The sequence below is a fragment of the Pangasianodon hypophthalmus genome, chromosome 2, assembly GCF_027358585.1.
Source record: "Pangasianodon hypophthalmus isolate fPanHyp1 chromosome 2, fPanHyp1.pri, whole genome shotgun sequence".
NCBI lineage: Eukaryota > Metazoa > Chordata > Actinopteri > Siluriformes > Pangasiidae > Pangasianodon > Pangasianodon hypophthalmus.
This window is the reverse complement of record NC_069711.1, coordinates 3,440,001-3,460,492: the sequence shown is the minus strand read 5'-3', so window position 1 is coordinate 3,460,492 and position 20,492 is coordinate 3,440,001. Positions and strand designations below refer to the sequence as shown.

Here is a 20,492-nt window from a genome sequence, read left to right as displayed (position 1 = left end):
AGCTTGTAGAACTGATGCTTTATATAACCTTTATAGTCCATTTTCCTATGTAGAAATTTTTCATTACATATAGGACCAAATCTTTGTAATGACGCCAAACACGTTTCCCATTCTAGATTGGATGTATTCTACTTTACCCATAAAGTCTTCGCCCAAAGTTTCAGTTTTTACTAAATAAACAGTAGGAATTATCTATCAAAAGTCCAGGAAACCCTTAACTCGCAGTTAGGTGTAAGAAGAGCTCAAAATCAGATGTATTTTTGCACAATAAAGCCAGAAATCGTGCTAATACGTGTAAAGATTATATGATTTACTGAAAAATGAACATACATAACCAATTATCAAATTAATAAGTATTAAGTCAAAAACATTGATTTTTCATTTAATAGATTTCTCATTTACATGATTTGATTTTTGACTGATATAATTCTGTCATCAACTAATCAAATTTTGACCACCCAATAATAGTATAATAGTGATATATAATGAAAAAGTGTAATAGAATGAAAATATTCTGGAAAAATACACTGAACAGCATTCATAGCACTCCCTTAACTTTAAGATGGAGCATCAGGATAGCCACTAAAGGATAATTACTAAATAATTTTCAGTAATAATGCTAAATATATTCAGTGGCACATGACCATCACATATCAATGTAATACTATATGATAATTAAAATAAGCATAGTAATGTATCTGTATCTGCGTAGCAAGCATAGTGTAAAGTTCTTGGCATAGTTCTTGCTATAAGTTGAAGCATTACAATAATTTTAAATGTACAACGATTAAGATTAACACACATCTCCATAACATATTCACAATCTCAGATGTCACCCCAGTCATACAAAGACTCTCTTCATGACCAGTTCTGCCTCTTTCTGTCTCAGTGAGCTGTGCTGTAGCTCAGAGCTCATCCATATTCATGTCCCTTAATTCTCCTATTTAGTTCAGGAACCATTCAGATTCTTTCTCTGAGTCAAGTTCAGAGCAGGAACAAAGGCACAGAAATCATTATGATAACAGCAGGAGGAACGGGCTCCTCTCCATAGCCTCTGTCCCACAGAGTCCTTTTTGATGTCTCTTTGTTCGGAAAGTTGCATATAGCCATAGCCTCAGTGGTATCAGTAGTATACAGTTGAGGTCAAAAGTTTACATCCCCCTTTCAGAATCTGCAAAATGTTCATTATTTGACCAAAATAAGAGCGATCATACAAAATGCATGTTATTGTTTACTTAGTGCTGACCCGAATAAGATATTTCACATAAAAGATGTTTACATATAGTTCACAAGAGAAAATAATAGTTGAATTTATAAAAGTTCAAAAGTTTACATCCCCTTGATTCTTAATACTGTGTTGTTACCTGAATGATCCACAGCTGTGTTTTTTTGTTTACTGATAGTTGTTCATGAGTCCCTTGTTTGTCCTGAACAGTTAAACTGCCTGCTGTTCTTCAGAAAAATCCTTCAGGTCCCACAAATTCTTTGGTTTTCCAGCATTTTTGGTGTATTTGAACCCTTTCCAACAATGACTGTATGATTTTGAGATCCATCTTTTCACACTGAGGACAACTGAGGGACTCATATGCAACTATTACAGAAGGTTCAAACGCTCACTGATGCTCCAGAAGGAAAAAAACATGCATTAAGAGCCGGGGGGTGAAAACTTTTGAACAGAATGGAGATGTGTACATTTTTCTTATTTTGCCTAAATATCGTATTTTTTCATTTAGTACTGCCCTTCAGAGGCTACAGAAGATAGTTACATTTTTCCCAGAAGACAAAATAAGTTAAATTTACCCTGATCTTCAAATTCAAAAAGTTTTCACCCCCCGGCTCTTAATGCACGGTTTTGAACTTTTGAACGGGGTCATTTTTATATATTCAACTATTATTTTCTCTTGTGGAATATATGTAAACATCTTTTATGTGAAACATCAGTAATAACATCTAATACTGTTGTGGCTGAATGGGCAAATCCCTACAGCCACGCTCCAAAATATAGTGGAAAGCCTTCCCAGAAGAATGGAGGATAACTGCAAATCATACAAGGCAAGAAGAAGAAAAGATTATAGCAGTATTTGAGGACTTTGTTGAAGGTCTCCCTGGTGGGTAGAAAGGGTGAAATAGAACTATTTATGAAAAGTCTCTATCTTTCTTGTGATGAAAAGCGAATGAAACATGCATTGTAGTTTTGAAAATGTAGATTATTTTGTCTCGTGTGAATGTAAATGTCCAAATCATATCAGAGGATAATGCATTTCTTTTGTTTAATCTCATCTAACTCTTTTTTTGTACTTTCGTACAGAGCTTTGAGAAGGTCGTAATCATTCTGGTGCTTGTCAATCAATTCTTTTATGGGATTTTTATGTCGTGCCTCTAGGTCATTAATCTCCTCAGCTTTTCTTCTAGCCTCATCCTGATATTTGGTCTCCATTTCTTTCTTTTTCTTCTCATAGTCATTTTTCATTTCTTCACGGTCTCTGTCTTCTTTTTCTTTTCTGCCTTTATCTTCTTTCTCTCTCTTTTTGATCTCCTCTTGCCTTTCTGCTTCTATCATCTCTCTCAGTCTCTTTAGACTCTGTCTCTCCTCTTCCCTTCTTGCATTATCCTCTTGGATTCTTTTATTCCACTCTTCTTTCCTTAAATTTTCCCATTCCTCATACTCCTGCGTTATTTTCTTTTTGCTTTCCGTATTCTCTTTCTCTATTTGCGCTCTTTTCCTCCTTTCGGACTCTTGCCACTCATTTCTTTCTTTTTCTCTTTCCTTTTCAAAGTTTTTCTTCATTTGCTCCTGACTTTCCTCCTGTGTTCTCAGTTCTTTAGCATGTCTCTCTTTTATTTTCCTATGTTCATCATCTCTCTCTCTTATCTGCTCCTTCCATAGCATCTCCCGTTCTCTCAGTCTCCTTTCAATATCTTCCTTAATTTCTTTTTTTTTTATCATTTTCTGCCTCCTTCATTTTTCTTTTCCAGGTTTCTCTTTCTTCTTCCTGTTCTTTTCTTCTCTTTTGTTTTTCCTCATCTCTCTTTCTAATCTCTTCTTGCTGTTGGAGTTTTAGTTCTATAATCGCTTGCTTTTGTTGCTGCTCAAAGCGTTCTTTAATCTCTTTCTCTCTCTCTGCCCTTTTTCTGTCCTCCTCAGCTAGCTGGTCGAGAAATTTTGCCTTTTGATTTTCAATATCTTTCCTCATCTCGTCCAACACGCGTTTATTCTCTGCAGTTTGTCGTTTTTCCTCTTCTTCTCTTCGTTGGTTCTCTTTCAACCATTTCTCTTTCACGTCTTCTTCTTTCTTCTCATATTCTTTTCTCATTGCTTCTTCCCTCTCCTTAAACGTGTTTTCCCTTTTCCGTCTTTCCTCTTCCGACATCTCTCTCTCTTTCTCCATAGTCTTTCTCATCTGTTCCAGTTCTTCTTCATATTTGCACTGGCACATTTTGCACTGGCACATTTTTGTCACAGACATCAAGCTCATGTCACACTCGAATTCATTTCTTCCTAGAACGGTGTTTCCTGTTGCACTCTTCCCATTTCCTGTTTTCCCAATCAGTAATATTCTCAGACAACTGGAGTCAGAGTTTTCACCTTCAGCACCTCAAAATGACATAGTGACTTATTAATTCAAAGTCTGGTTTCAAATTTAATATTTAATTCTGATGTTTTACTGCTCTTATCTTTGTGGGAACCAAAGGTTACAAGGATAGGAATCTCTGACAGTTTTGACTTTGTGGGGACAATTATCTATTCTCCATGAGGAAAATTGTTTTTTGGGGATTCTTTGTTTTTTGTTGTGTTTAATTTAATTAGCTGCAATAATAATTATATCACAAGTATTGTAGTACTAGTGTGTTTTTTGAAATGGTGAAAGACCCAGAGCATGTAGGGCCACCAGTACTTGTCCTGGAGGAGTTGGTGAGTTCGGTAAGTGCCAGGGTCCGGTGGCCAGGGAGGTGTGAGCCCACATGATCAATTTGTCACGGAGATGGACGGGCACATATTTCTTCTCTGGTGGGCACTGTGTGGGAGTTCTCACCTCTGGCGTGTTCGCTATTTCTTGGTCTATGTCCCACATAATAGCCCCTACAAAACGTGACTGAGGGGGGAAAGCATTCTTCAAACTTTTCCTTGGGAAGGGCTGGATTTATGCTTGAGAAAGAATCTGCCTTAGTGTTCTTCGATCCAGGTTGGTATGAGATGGTAAACTCGAACCTGGCAAAGAACAAGGCCCAGCGTGCTTGGTGTGAGTTCAACCTTTTGGTGAAAATCGTGAATGGGTGAAGCGCCTCCTCCAGCCAGTAACGCCATTCTTCCAAAGCCAGTTTGACAGCGAGAAGCTCCCAGTTGCCAATGTCATAGTTACATTTGGCTGGAGACAAGCTCTGTGAGAAGCAGGCCACAGGGTGGAGCTTGCATTTCTCTCCAAACTGCTGTGAGAGGACGACCTCTCCATCTCAGAGAGTCCACGACGAAGGGCTTGGAGGGATCAGGATGCTTAAGGATAGGGGTCGTGGGAAATTGAAGGCTTGGTCTGCTGAAGGATTCCATTACATTTTCTTGGGTCCTTTCTTCAGCATGGCTGTGAGGGGGTGAAGCTATGTTCCTGAAGCCGTGGATGAGCGTCCAATAGAATTTATGAATTCAAGAAAAGGTTGCCGTTCCTTGATGGTGGTTGGTGTGGGCCAGTTGGTGATGACAGTGACCTTATCTTGGTCCATGAGCCCCCCCTCTGGGCCAATGATGTAGCCAAGAAATGCTATCTTTGATGCATGGAACTCACATTTTTCCCCCTGTACATAAAGCAGGTTCAGCTTGGTGAATTTTTTGCCTCCCACAGTTGCTCCAGGGCTGCAAGAACCAGTGGTAGGGGATAGCAGTATTTGATAGTTACTTGGTTTAGTCCTCAATAGTCTATGCATGGCTGTAGGCCAGCCCCTTTCTTTTTGACAAGGAAGAGTCCGACAAATGCTGGTGACATCAAGGGGCGAATGTACCCCTGTTTCAGAGCGTCCTCAGTGTAATTGTTCATGGCTTGGGTTTCCTATTCAGACAAAGGGTAGATGTGGTTGCAACGGGCTCAATGGTGCAGTCATAGGGGCAGTGTGGTGGGACCCCACTGGCCTTGACGTTGCTGAAAATTTTATTGAACTCGTGGTATTCGGGGGGAATCACTACGTGAGATTGGATTTCGGGGCTTTCTATGGTCATCTAGGCAATGGAGACAAACGGATTGTGGATTTGCATCCATGGGAACCTGAGCGCCATGGGAAACTTGGTGGTGACCATGAAGAGGAGATCTATTTGCTTCTGGTGCATAGCACTGACATTGAGTTTTAGTGGTTCATTGCAGTGAGTGCACCCCACCATGGGGCCTCCATCTAGTGCCTGAACGTTGAGGGGTGTTGCAGCGACTGAAGGGGTAGCTGGAGCTTCTCCGCAAGGATGCTATCTATGAAGTTTCCAGTGGCACCAGAGTCAGTGCTGAAACATAACAGACGTTTCCTGGGTGCGTGATCTGAACTGGTAGCACAAAATTCTGGTGAGAGAGAACTTTGGGTGGACTCACTGTGTGGGAGTGAGGTGTGGAGGATGCTCGCTCATGCTTCACCTGCAGAGCCTTGGTGGACGGTCTAGAGGAGCAGTATGCTGCTTGATGCTGGGGGCTGCCACACTAAATAGCACAATGTCACAATGTGTTTGGCATTCATACAGTGGTTAGCTTGACCTGGCTGAGCTACATGCGTTCTGTGGCATGGAATTTTGGGGTCAGAGTTGTCGTGGCCTGTATTCCTCCTCGAGTCCAGAGCATGTGATCGAGATGAATGGACATGTTGAGGTTGGCTTGGTCATCCCATCTGACTAGTTCCATGAGTATCTCCGCGTTGAGCCCCTGACAATATGTGGCTTCCAAAGCTTCCAGATGCTTCCAGTGGCTAACATGTGGAAGATTAGGACAAACCCAGCCGAGCTCAGGTCCCTGAAGCTTTGCTGTTTCGTTAGAGTAAGTGATGACCTGTTATTATTCTGATTGATCACTGTGTATGACTCTGTCTTGCTCTTCTGGTTTTTCCCACCTTGGAGTTCCCACTGTTTTGGTTTGCTTCTGATCTACATACCCTGGCCTGTGTTTCTTGACTATGATTTTGATTTACTCTTTGGAGTGTTTATCATGTTTGCATTGCGTATGACCCAGAACTGTCTGTGTTTATTAAGCTTCTTGCACATGGATCCTCACCACGGTCTTGAGTCTTCTTTGTTGACATGACAAATAAATATAGTTTTTTTTTTAATACATTTATTCATACTTGTAAAAAAGTATATTTACCGAAGTGCACGTACTACAGTGTTGTATTAAAGTGTTGAGCAAGTGAAATGCATTGCTTTAAATACTACACTTAACTTGACAGGACAATTAATTAGACTTTTGTTTAAGTGCTTCAGTACATGAAATAAAATATGTAATTTTAATATCCTTTACACATTTGAATTATACTATATTATACCACATATACATGGCCTACTATATGCGCGTACACGTGCTTTTGTTTTTACAAGGGAATTAGTGAGACCCAGCACAGATCCAGCCATGATTCATTTTAAATATTAAGCAGAATTATTGTGTTTGATTTATTACAGGTCTCTCTTTTTATGTGTTAAAAGGTGTAGTGTAGTTTACTTTTTGTCCTGTCAGAGCTGTGTTATTTCCTCATTCACTTTAAAGGAGCTTTTGATTGTCCAATTACTGACCCTACAATAATGATAATTTGTACTAGTCTGGCTATGGAATTTTACAAACTATATTGATCTCCCATTCCCCAACACACACACACACACACACACACACACACTTTTATATTATAGGCTATTTTGTGTACCTTTCATATAATTAAATGTATTTAGGAGGAGTTGTTGGTGTGTTATTTCTTTTGGCCTGGCCCACTTGGCATTAGAGTAAGTATAAAATAAGTTTGACATCTCTTTTTTAAAATTTTTAAAAAACTAAACTGTACTACACCAGTCGGGGGTGTCGAAATGGCATTTCAGGGGCCGTACAAACACTGCGAATATAAACGCCTGCTACAAGAATGTCCAAAATGTACAGTTTAGAATTTAGTGGAATCCATGTGCTAATATTAATGCAACTATCTAAAGATGTGTTTGAGGATATTTCAAGTTTCTCAATCAACAAGTCTAATAAACAGGTTTTTACACTTCCGCATTTCAGTCTTCACTTATCTGTAGTTCTTTTTATTACAGGATGAATCTGATGTCTAAAAGAAAAACATTAAAGGAGGTCATTAAATTCAAGAATTGAATATGATAAGTTTTCGAGCTTGTATATAATACACAGTGTGATTGTGTAGTGTTGCATTTAAACAGAGGTATTATTAACTGAAGCTGATTATTTTCCAATAACAGCAGCTCCTGTGTGTTTTATTCCTCTTTTTATTATTAAAGAATGACACATCATACTTTTTGTCCATTTATAGTTACATTCAATGTTGTGGAACATTCATGAAACAATTTAGCTCCTGTTATTACTTGCGTTATAGCGGCTATGAACAGTTGCTCCATCACCAGCCTCTCTCTTTTCTCTTCGGTGAAGTTATTAAGACAGAACAGTGCAGCTTGTTACCAAGAACCTGAAAAAGACAAACTCTTCTGTCTTGAAGACTTTTCCATGGAGGAAAAAAATGTTACAGCTTTAATTTTGACTGTTACAAAACACTGATACTGGAGACTCCTTACACAAATGGTAAACAAACTTACAGAAATCTTTACCATTTTAAAGATTTCTTACATTTTACAATCTTTTAAAGTTTGTTTTATATCGGCTTTGTATTGTTGTTTCATTTCAGAAGAATTTACGCCTTTAATTACAAACCGTTTCATTGCGTTCAGCCGAAAAAAAAAGTTCTTAATTTATTTATTTATTAATGTTAACCTCAATAAATAAGAACAGCTTCAGTCTCAGGCTTTTTTTTAAATGACGTCAGCTTCAACTCATCCAGAAACTGATAATTAAAGTCTGATAATTGGTTATAGTTTCTAAAACATGCAATCCTCCAGACCTTCACTGGATCATATCAGTATATCTGATCACATTAAAAGCATGAAAAGTCCAATAGACGATAAAAGAAGGCAAAGTGTTTATGCTTGTATTAATTCTGTTATAAAACAAAATGGAAAATTTTAGAAGAGATTGTTCACTTTGCATGGATTTTTTTCAAACAAAACAGTCTATTTTAAATGTAAAAAGGCTATCATGTAGAAAATAATCAGCATCTCAGTTCTATCGTTTAAAATACCTAGATAAAATAGATGATTTATTACTGGTAAGAGCTCTAGTTTATTGTTGTTTAATATGAAGTCAGTTCACTGTGACAATTTTGAAGGAAAAATAAAGTAAATGCTCTGCAAGGAACAGCGATACGGTATGTCTACAGGTTTGAAGATGATGAAATGTTTCGATAAATAGACAAAGTAAAAAAAAAAATGGTGTATTCTTCAAAAAAAGGAAATCTTGTACTATGTGGTGCTTTAACATGAAGTTGATTCACTGTGTTGTTTGTCTTGCAACTGGGGTTCGGGGTTCAAATCCTGCCTCCGGTCCTGCGTGTGCGGAGCTTGAGTGCTTCGGGGGTTTCCTCCGGGTACTCCGGTTTCCTCCCATAATCCAAAGACATGCATTGTAGGGTGATTGGTATTTACAAATTGTCCGTAGTGTGTGAATGTCTGTGTGTGATTGTACCCTGCATTGGGTTGGCACCCTGTCCAGGGTGTCCCCTGCCTTGTGCCCTGTTCAGGGTGTCCCCTGCCTTGTGCCCTGTCCAGGGTGTCCCCTGCATAGTGCCCTGTCCAGGGTGTCCCCTGCATTGTGCCCTGTCTAGGGTGTCCCCTGCGTTGTGCCCTGTCCATGGCGTCCCTGCATTGTGCCCTGTCCAGGGTGTCCCCCGCGTTGTGCCCTGTCTAGGGTGTCCCCTGCATTGTGTCCTGTCCAGGGTGTCCCCTGCCTTGTGCCCTGTCTAGGGTGTCCCCTGCCTTGTGCCCTGTCCCGGGTGTCCCCTGCCTTGTGCCCTGTCCCGGGTGTCCCCTGCCTTGTGCCCTGTCCCGGGTGTCCCCTGCATTGTGCCCTGTCCCGGGTGTCCCCTGCATTGTGCCCTGTCCAGGGTGTCCCTGCCTTGTGCCCTGTCCAGGGTGTCCCCTGCGTTGTGCCCCGAGTTCCCTGGGATAGGCTCCAGGAACCCCTGTGACCCTGTGTAGGAGAAGCAGTGTGGAAAATGGATGGATGGAGGGATGGATGGATACTGTTTTTAAAAATATTTCCTGTATTTAGAGGCTGAAATCGACAGGTAACTCAGTATGGTTAACCCAGTAAAATTAAAACAACTTTCAAGAAAGTCAGAGCAGTTTTCTAGAAAGATAACATACTGGAGATTAAAAATTAGCAGTTGATGGAGTAGATGATGTGACAGTGCTTTTATATTAATTATGACACATTTTCTACAACATGGACCTGAGTAACATTTGTATCCAGGTTACACCTCCGATGGGTGGAGACTTTATAGACTGCTAGAAGTTCTCCAGGATGTTTATTAAAATCATTCCTTTACTATTAACTCATTTTATCGTAATCTCTGACAAACAGGAAGAAAATTAAAGGTACAGTGGTCAATACTTTGATAATAATAATAATAATAATAATAATAATAATAATAATAATAATAGTTTAAGCCAGGCTTTCAGCACAGGTGTGTTATGTGGATGAAAAAAAAAACCCAGTTTGAAAACCCGCCTTCAGGTCCAGAATTTTTGTTCGTGTTTTGTATTGATTTGGCCGCTTGTCAGTCATTTTATAGACACGCCCCTACAGGATTTATTAATATTATTATTATTATTATTATTATTATTATTATTTATAGACTTGTAAGAAGCAGTGGAATGTTCGAGTGCACTTGAAAGTGATGTCATGTTATGACATGATGTTCTTTAATTAGCATGCTAACTCTAGTTGAACCACCATCGGTTCTGGGGGCGGAGCTTTGTCTACATGGGCTGGAATGGGGCGGGCTCAAGGGGTAAAAAAAAATTATTCAAATATTATTCAACTAGTTAAGCTTTAGAGACCTAATTTTCACAAATCTTACCTAATGCACCTTTAAACTGGCTCTGAAACTGCATCCTTCTGTACGACTCAGTACAGAAGTGTGTAGGTGGACAGATCTGTCTAGTGTGCTTAAAACTCCAGGAAGTAAGAGCCAGCTGACATACAGCATACGTTTCCTTGAAGTCAGTCTGGTAGGGAAAATTTTTAAACTCTTCCTTCTGAGAAAATATGAAGCACGAGGAGTTTCAGGTTTCATTTCCTTGACTTATTCTTAAAGAAAGTGCAAGTAGCAATCACACGTCACAGCGTGAGTACTCACAACACAATGAGTACACACATACAGTATATTAAAAAACATAAAATAAATGCATATTAAAGCATTTTTATTCAGGATGTACGTACAGGAAGCATATGATTTAATACAAGTAGTATGAAGTATATAAAATTCTAAAAAATCTATAAATTATATTTATATATATATATATATATATATATATATATATATATATATATATATATATGTACATTCATATTGTTTTTTTTTTTATTTTTTTGTATTTTATTTATGATTTATTTAATTTTATTATTTATAATTTTATTTATATTTTACTTTACTTTGTTTTGTGTTGCATTGAATTTTACTTTTATTTAATTTAATTAAATTTTATTTTTTCATTTATTTCCCATTACTTTCATTTTACTTTGTTGTTTTACTTTAAAAGAATGTATTTAATTTAATTTAATTTAATAATCTGCATATTATTAAAGATTGCCTGTTTTCTTTCATTTTTTTGTTTTTAATTTTATTTTGACTTTATTTTAGTGCATTTTACTTGTATTTTATTTTACATCAGGTTGCATTACTTGTTTTGATTTATTTTGTTACAATTCTTACCTTACCTTTACTTTTTTATATGTTATATTGAATTTTTTTATTCTAATTTATTTTACCTTACATTGTTTTACTTTAGAAAACATGCATTTTATTTTTTGTTGTGTTTTTATTTTTATTGTTCTTATTTCAGACCAAATATTATTTTAATATCCTACATATTATCAGATGTGTAAAATTATTAATAAATAATCTATTGTATTTTATTAATTTTTTAATGTTTGCTTGATGAAATAAGCTACATAAAGCTTATAAATCTACTAAAATGTGTTTTTTCCCCCTTTAGTGTCTGATACTGACTTCTGCTAGCCACATTCAGGGAGAGAATTTATTATTATCATTATTATTATTATTATTATTAATAATTTTTTGTATATATATATATATATATATATATATATATATATATATATATATATATATATATATATACATATATATATATATATATATATATATTATTTCTACTCAAGAGACATTTATTATTGCATCATCCCTAAGACATGAAGCTGCTGTAGTTTTACCTAATTAAGTGTAGAGGGCATGATCATAAAGTCACTACCCTGGCTAGTGCACCTAGGTAGGGAGTATCGAGGCTTTTGATTGGTTCCTGCTCCAAAAAAGCGAGATTTTTACAGCGCTGGTGGCGGAGAGCTCTGCGCATGCGTCAACTTGCCAGTCCTGCACGAGTGACGTCAGAAGCAGCATGGCGGCCAAGGTGACTCCGGCTTTACACACCCGCTTTATCTAAGAAAAAAACCCCAAAAACAAAAAAAACAAAAAAACAGCGCTTTTCATGTAGGCTTGCAAGTTGTTTCAGAGTTTTAGAAAGTGTCCGCTGTTTAGACAGAGATGGAGAATGTGAATGCTTCCCTGCTAGGGTTTGGTTTAGCTTCGGCTAGCTAGTTAGCATGCTTTCTGTTTTTTGCGTTAGCTATTAGCAAGGTAAGAGGGAAAATACCTACAGCGGGGTAACGGTATAACTTTAGTGCTCAAAGACTCCTTAAATTAAGCTTTATTTTCTTTTTTTGTTGCTTATACAGTATATTAAGTGCATATTCCTTTTTAATGTTACAGCAAACCTCTTGTTTAAACTCTAGTGAATTGGTTTTAGTGGAAAGAAATATTGGCACCATCACCAATAAGGCTGTTAATGATATAGAATGATGTCTAGTGTGTGGTTAGGGTTTTATTGTCATGTGAAATGTTAATTAAGTTACAGATACAGCCTAAGAGATGTTCACCATCCAGCTCAAGGTGCTTTCTTTAAGCTCATTCAGGTGCAGGAAGTGCCCTTGGTATGCTCCTAGCTTGAAGGTTGAGTACATAAGGCCTTAGGAGCACTTTAATCCTAGACTCAGTGTGTATGTGTTGAACCCCAGCGACAGGCTGAAATAAAAGCGTTGTGTTTACCTCTGAACCACGTAACGTTTCGATTATTGCACCTCACTTAGAGCCGCGGTCTTTGCTGTTTGCAGGTGCAGTCAACCAAAAGGGCCGACCCCAACGAGCTCAAGCTCATCTTCCAAAAGGTAAGACTCGACATTTCAACCCCACATTCATTCGATTTCTATTTGATAAAGTACTCGACTTTTCTATTCATCACTACTCTGCGTGAAACACGACAAACCATGCTTTAGTCAACCGCCATGCCCAAGCTCTACATTTCCACTTATCAACGAAAACGAATAAATCGAAGCAAAAAAATGTGTCGAATTGTATTACACTATTTAAGGATCCGTAAAACACGCTCGTATGGACAGGATTCTGAAACTGAGAGCGCGCAGCACTCAAGCTCGTGTCCTTAAACAGATACATTCCTTATACGTGAATATTTGGTCTTGTTGCAATGGCTACAGAAGCGTCTAGGAGGTTTTCCACCATGTTCAACTCACTCCTCTGATCTGACTCTAATCTAGCTGAGTGGGATTGGACTAAATTAGGACTAAATTATTAGTCCTGATATCTTTTTTTAACTCTTCAAAATAGCAATTACAAACTTCATTTTTTTAAAATTTATTACAGTAGACTTAGAGGTTTTTTTCATAGTTTCTGTTTTAAAATGCAACTCTTTTGTTTTTGCGCTATATCACGTATATATATTGTGTATCTAAGAAGTATCGCGATATGATATTTTTGACATATCGCCCCAGCCCTAGATTGGATAATGAAGAAAATCCTGTAGCTCCTGACGCTCTGTTTCTTGCAGCAAAGGATTTTATTTCATTTCTGTTCAGTGTTCAAGGATAATGAATAGAACTGCAGGGAAAATTCCTTCAGGAGTGGACGGGAGTGGGATTTAAAAAAAAAAAAAAAAAAAAAGAAAAACTTCATACGAAGTGATATTAAAGTCATATGACATAGTCTTGAGCGTAGTCTTGTGCAGTTAGTGTAAAGTATATTTAGCTTGCTTTATTTACTGTTTTTCCTCGTTTTTTTCCCCCCCTTCCGTCGCTCAGACAGGTCACCAGCTCCCACAGCGTCGATTAGCGAATGTGTTAGTCAGCTCGTTTGTATGAGTCAACCTTTAGTGTGTAGCTGTAATAACTGTTTATTTCCCGGACACTTTTCTCCGACTGGAGTGTGAGGGGAGAATACAGTGCTAGCATTCAGCTGTGCTGCGTGAGCTTCAGGAGTTTTGACTACGCTGGGTTTTTGAACTCATGACCTTTTTCTTACGAGCGTTCACCACCGGCCACTATTTTTGCATCATACACCCCCCCCCCCCCCCCCCCCCCCCCTATCTTCCACACACACACACACAGACATACGTACAAACACACACACTTAAATATAGCGTCCGGGATGTGGGTGTTGTGATATGAACAGCATAAAAGCCATTATTTTACTCCCCGAGCAGTCGTTTAAATGTAAGAGTATATTAAGAGTGGAGTGTATTAAGTGCACTGTATCGTGTGCGGAAGATAAAAATGAATTCCAGATGTGTCTCTATGAAACACTGTAGTGCCCTAGGCTGTGTAGTGCACTATGTAGGGCGAAGATGTTAATACGTGTTGTTCTGAGTTATACTTTCTCTACAGTAGTATGAAGTGAAAGTTAGTACGCCCTACATTCGTGACTAACAAGGATTCACATTAAATCCGCCACATAAGGTCTAGAAGCCGTTATTATACATTATGTAAAATAGCGTAGAAGCTTAGGTTCTAACTGTGCATAGTGCGTTTATTTTAGGAAATTAAAGCTAATTATTCATTAATGATAAACAAAACTCAATCGTAAAGCCTCTCTGGCTGATACATGGGGTGTACGAGCTTTTAATTTTTATTTTACTTTTACTGGAACATTATTTTCACAGTACTCTTATATTATTATTTTTTTTAAATTTGAAATTATTTATTTTTATTTTTATTCTTTTAGTTTTTTTTTATTTTTTGTACATTTTTTTTTTTTTAATTATTTTTTTTTATTATTGTCTTTCACCGCTCTTATTTGCTGCATTCTTGTTATTTGCTTATTTTACTATTAAATTTTTATTTAAATTTGTTCCTTGAATTTCTTTGAATTTTTTTACTTTAAACTGTAAATCACTTTGAGCTCAATTCTAAATAAAGTTTTCATTATTATGATTTTTATTTACTATTATTATTATTTAATAAAATTATTATTGCTTCACACACCATGTAATGGGTTTATGTAGTTAATGTAGAGTTGAATTCCCGGTAGTTCCTTGTTCGCCCTGTAGTGCGCCTGTAAGCATTGTTTTGAGTGAGATGAAGCCCAGCGTTGTCCTCTGTTGTCCCTCGCTGTGGAACAATGTGGCAGAGCAGGATTTTCAGGCTCAGAATGAGAACAATCACTTACGGATTTTAGTGTTTGGGGGGAAAAAAACACAGTTTTACATGGCAAACTAGGTCCTTGAAGAAGGCAAACTAGTCTCGTTGTTGTTGTTGTTGTTGTTGTTGTTGTTGTATTCGGTTGTTGTGCTGTTCCATGGCAAAGTTTCCCAACCAGGGGTTTGTGGTGTCATGGAATTAAGTTCCATTTTAATATTATATATTTTTACAAGTAAATAATCCAGCATTTTGTTGTAACCTCATAAGTTAAAAAGAAAAAAAAAAAAAGTAATTCAATCAAATTTATCGCTCATGTCTCATGATAACAGCTCTTAGCACGTCAAAGTTCTTCTACGTTCTTCACGAATAGAAACGTCTTCATCTTTACAATGTTTTAATCTCTTGAAATGGAACGATGCGTTGTCGGAAAAAGGACATCACAAGGAGGAGGAACATCTGTCGAGGAGTTTACAGTAAATGTTGATTTGCGTTCACGGGCATGTGACAAGGCCAAACCCGGCTCGCCGAGTGTGTGATACGTGTGAAGCAACGTTCTAATGAAGGCCTGAAGCCGGCTTTGAAAGCAAACCGCGAAAACATGGCCACAAAACCTGCTGAATGTTTCAAAGTAAGGTTACACAGCTTAAAACAGCGGATCAGTTAAAAAAAATAAATAAATAAAAAGTTTTCTATAAGTAACGTTCGCCTGATCGAAATCCCAAGGGGTGCAAATATTTTTTTATACGTTGAAAGGTTTCAGCAGACAGAAAGGTTGGGGAGTCATGTTGTGTGCCCTTGTGTTGTTACGCTGCCTTCACATGCTATCAGAATTATCGTAAATACGAGTTTCCCACTAGGAAGTTGGACACGAATGACCTCTCAAGTCGTAATTACTCGACTTTCCAAGATGCGAGGAGTCTTAAACTTTCAACATGGTGGATGAGAATAGTTTCTGTACTGATTGACAGGTTTTGTTCATTTTTCTAAATGTAGCTAATTCATAGCGCTTGTCATTTTGGTCATATTCATTCATTCATTCATGTACTATATCAGCAACCATTCTATGCATGTTGTACATTTTTTACACCATGAAAACTTAAGTCTCAGTCAGGAGCTGGCCTTAATAGCTAGCTCAAAAGTTTGTACCCCCCGCTACCGTGCCTGAGTTCAGAACTCATCCGAATGTTGCTTGTTAATATGTGACTTAAAACAATCAGTACCTTTTCTTTTCTTCTTCTTCTTCAGTGGGAATGAGTAAAACCTCTCATAAGTACTGAAGCAGAAAATAGTGAGGCTGGAGGAGAAATAAAAAAATATATATTGTATAGTATTTCACAGAAAGAGTAGAAGAAGAATAACTGTAAAAGGTCCTTGAAGGCAAGTGGACTAAAAGTATATAGTCCATATTTCTGTCAAGCGTTATTTGATTGCTTCACTATTCCTATTTTTATACACACCCACACACACACACACACACATACACACACTCTGAACCTTTTTGGTTATTCTGACTTTTGGTCTCTCTGAACCTTGTGATCATCCAACACTCATTAAGAGGTCTGGTTTGAAGTAGGGGCGTGCAAACTTTTGCATTCAACTGTAAATTAGTGATCAATTAAGTTGTGTGTAAAGGAGATTGAGCTGGGAGTGTGTGTCTGTGTGCGCGCACGTGGGTGTGTGGGCGGGTGTAGCTTTCCACCCTACACTTTTGCAGCACAATAGCAACAAGCACCAGGAAGGTTTGAAGCTCAAGTCACGCCTTTTCTCTCAGCTAAACACACACACACACACACACGCGCGCGCACAGAGAGAGAGAGAGAGAGACACACACACAAGACACAGCGGGATTTGCTGGCTTCCTCTTTCTCACGCTCTGAGCGTGTGACTCGGCCTCAGGTGACCTGGGCGGCGCTCGAGCGTTTTATTCCGCCGTGTTGGGACTAGTGTTTCTCCAGACGAAGACGTGCGGTGTTGAAGCAGCGTTTTAGTCACAACACGCCTCAGAGGCAGCTTGCCTCAGGCTGGGGGTAATGAAGGCAGCAGCTTAAATGAATTCCTCATGAACTGGTGGTTGGATATAAAGAAAAAAAAGGCAGGTTATTTATTTATTTTTTTTTTCCCTTTATTCCATTGCTTTATTTCATGTGTCTCTCAGTATGCCAGCGTTGTGGATAAGGAGGGCGAGCGCTTCATGACCCCGAGTGACTTTGTGCAGAAGTATCTGGGCCTCCACACACAGATCCATCACAACCCCAAAACTGTGCAGCTGCTCGCTGGAGTGGCAGACACCACCAAGGACGGGTAAGACCAAGACACCTCCGTCTCGCCTCGCCTCTCCTCTCCTCTCCGCTCCTCCTTTCTGTGGCCTTACATCATCATCCTTCCATCTTGTCCTTTTTATGGTCTCTCCTCTCATCCTCTCTGTGTTCTGACAGCCTTATCATTCCCTGTGTGCTCTCATCTCCGTCTCATCTCTCCGTCTCATCCTGTCTGTGCTCTCACCTCTCTCATCTCTCCTCTCATCCTGTCTGTGCTCTCACCTCTCTCATCTCTCCGTCTCATCCTGTCTGTGCTCTCACCTCTGTCTCATCTCTCTGTCTCATCCTGTCTGTGCTCTCACCCCTGCCTCATCTCTCCGTCTCATCCTGTCTGTGCTCTCACCTCCGTCTCGTCTCTCCGTCTCCACCTGTCTGTGCTCTCACCTCTGTCTCATCTCTCTGTCTCATCCTGTCTGTGCTCTCACCCCTGCCTCATCTCTCCGTCTCATCCTGTCTGTGCTCTCACCTCCGTCTCACCTCCGTCTCATCTCCGTCTCATCTCTCCGTCTCATCCTGTCTGTGCTCTCACCTCTGTCTCATCTCTCTGTCTCATCCTGTCTGTGCTCTCACCTCCGTCTCATCTCTCCGTCTCCACCTGTCTGTGCTCTCACCTCTGTCTCATCTCTCCGTCTCATCCTGTCTGTGCTCTCACCTCTGTCTCTTCTCTCCGTCTCATCCTGTCTGTGCTCTCACCTCCGTCTCATCTCTCCGTCTCATCCTGTCTGTGCTCTCACCCCTGTCTCATCTCTCCGTCTCATCCTGTCTGTGCTCTCACCCCTGTCTCATCTCTCCGTCTCATCCTGTCTGTGCTCTCACCTCTGTCTCGTCTCTCCGTCTCATCCTGTCTGTGCTCTCATCTCTGTCTCATCTCTCCGTCTCATCCTGTCTGTGCTCTCACCTCCGTCTCATCTCCGTCTCATCCTGTCTGTGCTCTCTTCTCCGTCTCATCCTGTCTGTGCTCTCTTCTCCGTCTCATCCTGTCTGTGCTCTCTTCTCCGTCTCATCCTGTCTGTGCTCTCACCTCTGTCTCGTCTCTCCGTCTCATCCTGTCTGTGCTCTCTTCTCCGTCTCATCCTGTCTGTACTCTCACCCCTGTCTCATCTCTCCGTCTCATCCTGTCTGTGCTCTCTTCTCCGTCTCATCCTGTCTGTACTCTCACCCCTGTCTCATCTCTCCGTCTCATCCTGTCTGTGCTCTCACCTCTGTCTCGTCTCTCTGTCTCATCCTGTCTGTGCTCTCACCTCTGTCTCATCTCTCCGTCTCATCCTGTCTGTGCTCTCACCTCCGTCTCGTCTCTCCGTCTCATCCTGTCTGTGCTCTCACCTCCGTCTCGTCTCTCCTCTCATCCTGTCTGTGCTCTCACCTCTGTCTCGTCTCTCCGTCTCATCCTGTCTGTGCTCTCACCTCTGTCTCGTCTCTCCGTCTCATCCTGTCTGTGCTCTCACCTCCGTCTCGTCTCTCCGTCTCATCCTGTCTGTGCTCTCACCTCTGTCTCGTCTCTCCGTCTCATCCTGTCTGTGCTCTCACCCCTGTTTCTTCTTTCCCCTCATCCTGCTGAAAATATTAGGTCATTATTAGTGGTTATGTCACTGGGCTTATTGTGCGTGCGCGCGCGCGTGTGTGCGTGTGTGTGTGTGTGTGAGTGAGTGAGTGTGAGATTCCCCTTTTGTGCTGCTTCATGTCGCGCTCTTTCTTGCAGGGTGTTGCAGCAGCATGTGTAGCGTTGTAAAACTGTGCAAAAGTACTGTCTCTCTCAGAGCTCCTTCCTGTCTCCTGCAGCCCACTAAACTCTACATTTAATCTCCCACATCGACATTATACCTTCTACTGATCTCCCGTCAGCATCACACACCCTCACACACCTCCATAAGAGAGCCCTAGATATGTTAGAGAGAGAGAACAATACTGAATCGCACAGAAGTAAGTCAGGGATATCGCGTATCTGTAGCGCTAATATAGAAATCTGTGGTGGAAACACCTGAAACACCCGACTTCCTCCTCACAGGCCACAGCCGTCTGAATCTACAATGGTTAAAAGTTTAACGGACATCCTGGAAGCCCCGCCCTCTTACCTGCATCTCAGATTAGTAATTTCTCACCTTGGTTCTATTTTCCCCTCCAGGCAAGAGGCAGCTGAATGATTTCTCATACATCTTGTCCCTGAAGTTGTTCCTGAACAAGATATTTACCTTAAAATTCTTATTTGAAAACACGTATAGTCATTAAAATACACGAGAATGTCTATATTTCTGTGCAGCCTACATTGCGTTCGTCCTGGATGATGATTGGCTGGCAGATTGATTGGCTGATTGCAGATTGGCTGCAGGCCGCGTCCCAAATCGCACGACAGCAGTAAATAGTAACTATACACCACCCCCTGTAGTGCATACTACTGAGCGAAAGAATTAGTTAGCTTGCTAAGTGCGTTTTATTTATTTCTACTTTTCCGTAACAAACAGCTGCATCCCAAACAGCTATATAATGTTATGTAATTAATTATATAACGTATCATTGTATGGAACACGTACAATTATGTACTTATGGACACTGAGGAAACAACGTAGGTAAGCGACAAAATCCGTCCCATTTAGACTAGCGATAGGGCTGGACAGGATGACGATATAATATCAGTATCTTGATAGATTATTGCGCAGTACGCTTGTGTGAGATATCAGGAGATCTTTTTAATCATTAAAAACTGAGAACGTTGATAACAGCTTACAATTTAACATTGTTACATCATTTATTAGCGTTCCTGCTTTTCAGATTTTGACTACAGTATTAAATACTGTTTGTTTTTTTTTGCCTCCAGTTGCTGGAAGTTTCTTAACAAACCTGTACATTTGTGACACATGAAAAATATATCGTAGAAATGTCTTTAATTATCTCGATATAATTGTTTTCGTCATATCTCCATCTCTTTGCTTGAAGTCTTTCTTAGAGATCTCGTAAGTTAGTAAGCATGTACTTCCTAATGACGTGTTCAGCACAGTATTTCGTAAACAGCGATTGAAAAAAAAAATGCTAGTTATTTTTGTGACCTCAATTATTTAATTATTTAATACCTTAATTGATTATGTGACCTTAATATTGGCTCTTGCTTAATACAGATGTTTGTCTCTGTGTTGTTTAACACACAATTTAAAAAAATCAAGTGTCAGAGAAGTAATCTCTCTCTCTTTGTCTTTCTCTCTCTCTCTCTCTCTCTGTGTGTTTGTCAACACAAAGGCTGATTTCGTTCCAGGAGTTTCTGGCCTTTGAGTCTATCCTCTGTGTGCCAGATGCTCTTTTCATCGTGGCCTTCCAGCTGTTCGATAAAACCGGGACCGGAGACATCTCCTTCGGTAAGCGCGTACATCTTCCGGCTCATGTCCACGTCATG

The 20,492-nt window shown here is 39.6% G+C and overlaps 1 protein-coding gene and 1 pseudogene across 1 annotated transcript in view; one reads left to right on the top strand and one right to left on the bottom strand.

Annotated features, from left to right (window-relative positions):
• Positions 1-2,245: 2,245 nt before the first annotated feature.
• On the bottom strand, positions 2,246-4,073 carry LOC128317965 (uncharacterized; annotated as a pseudogene).
• A 7,544-nt stretch (positions 4,074-11,617) lies between these two features.
• The window catches only part of slc25a12 (solute carrier family 25 member 12), a 21,429-nt gene continuing 12,554 nt past the window's right edge, over positions 11,618-20,492 (top strand). The window contains exons 1-4 of the mRNA XM_053231962.1: positions 11,618-11,716; positions 12,477-12,530; positions 16,948-17,093; positions 20,339-20,454. Coding sequence (XP_053087937.1) covers positions 11,705-11,716; positions 12,477-12,530; positions 16,948-17,093; positions 20,339-20,454 — 328 coding nt within the window. The 5' untranslated portion in view covers positions 11,618-11,704. The remainder of the gene's footprint in view (positions 11,717-12,476; positions 12,531-16,947; positions 17,094-20,338; positions 20,455-20,492) is intronic.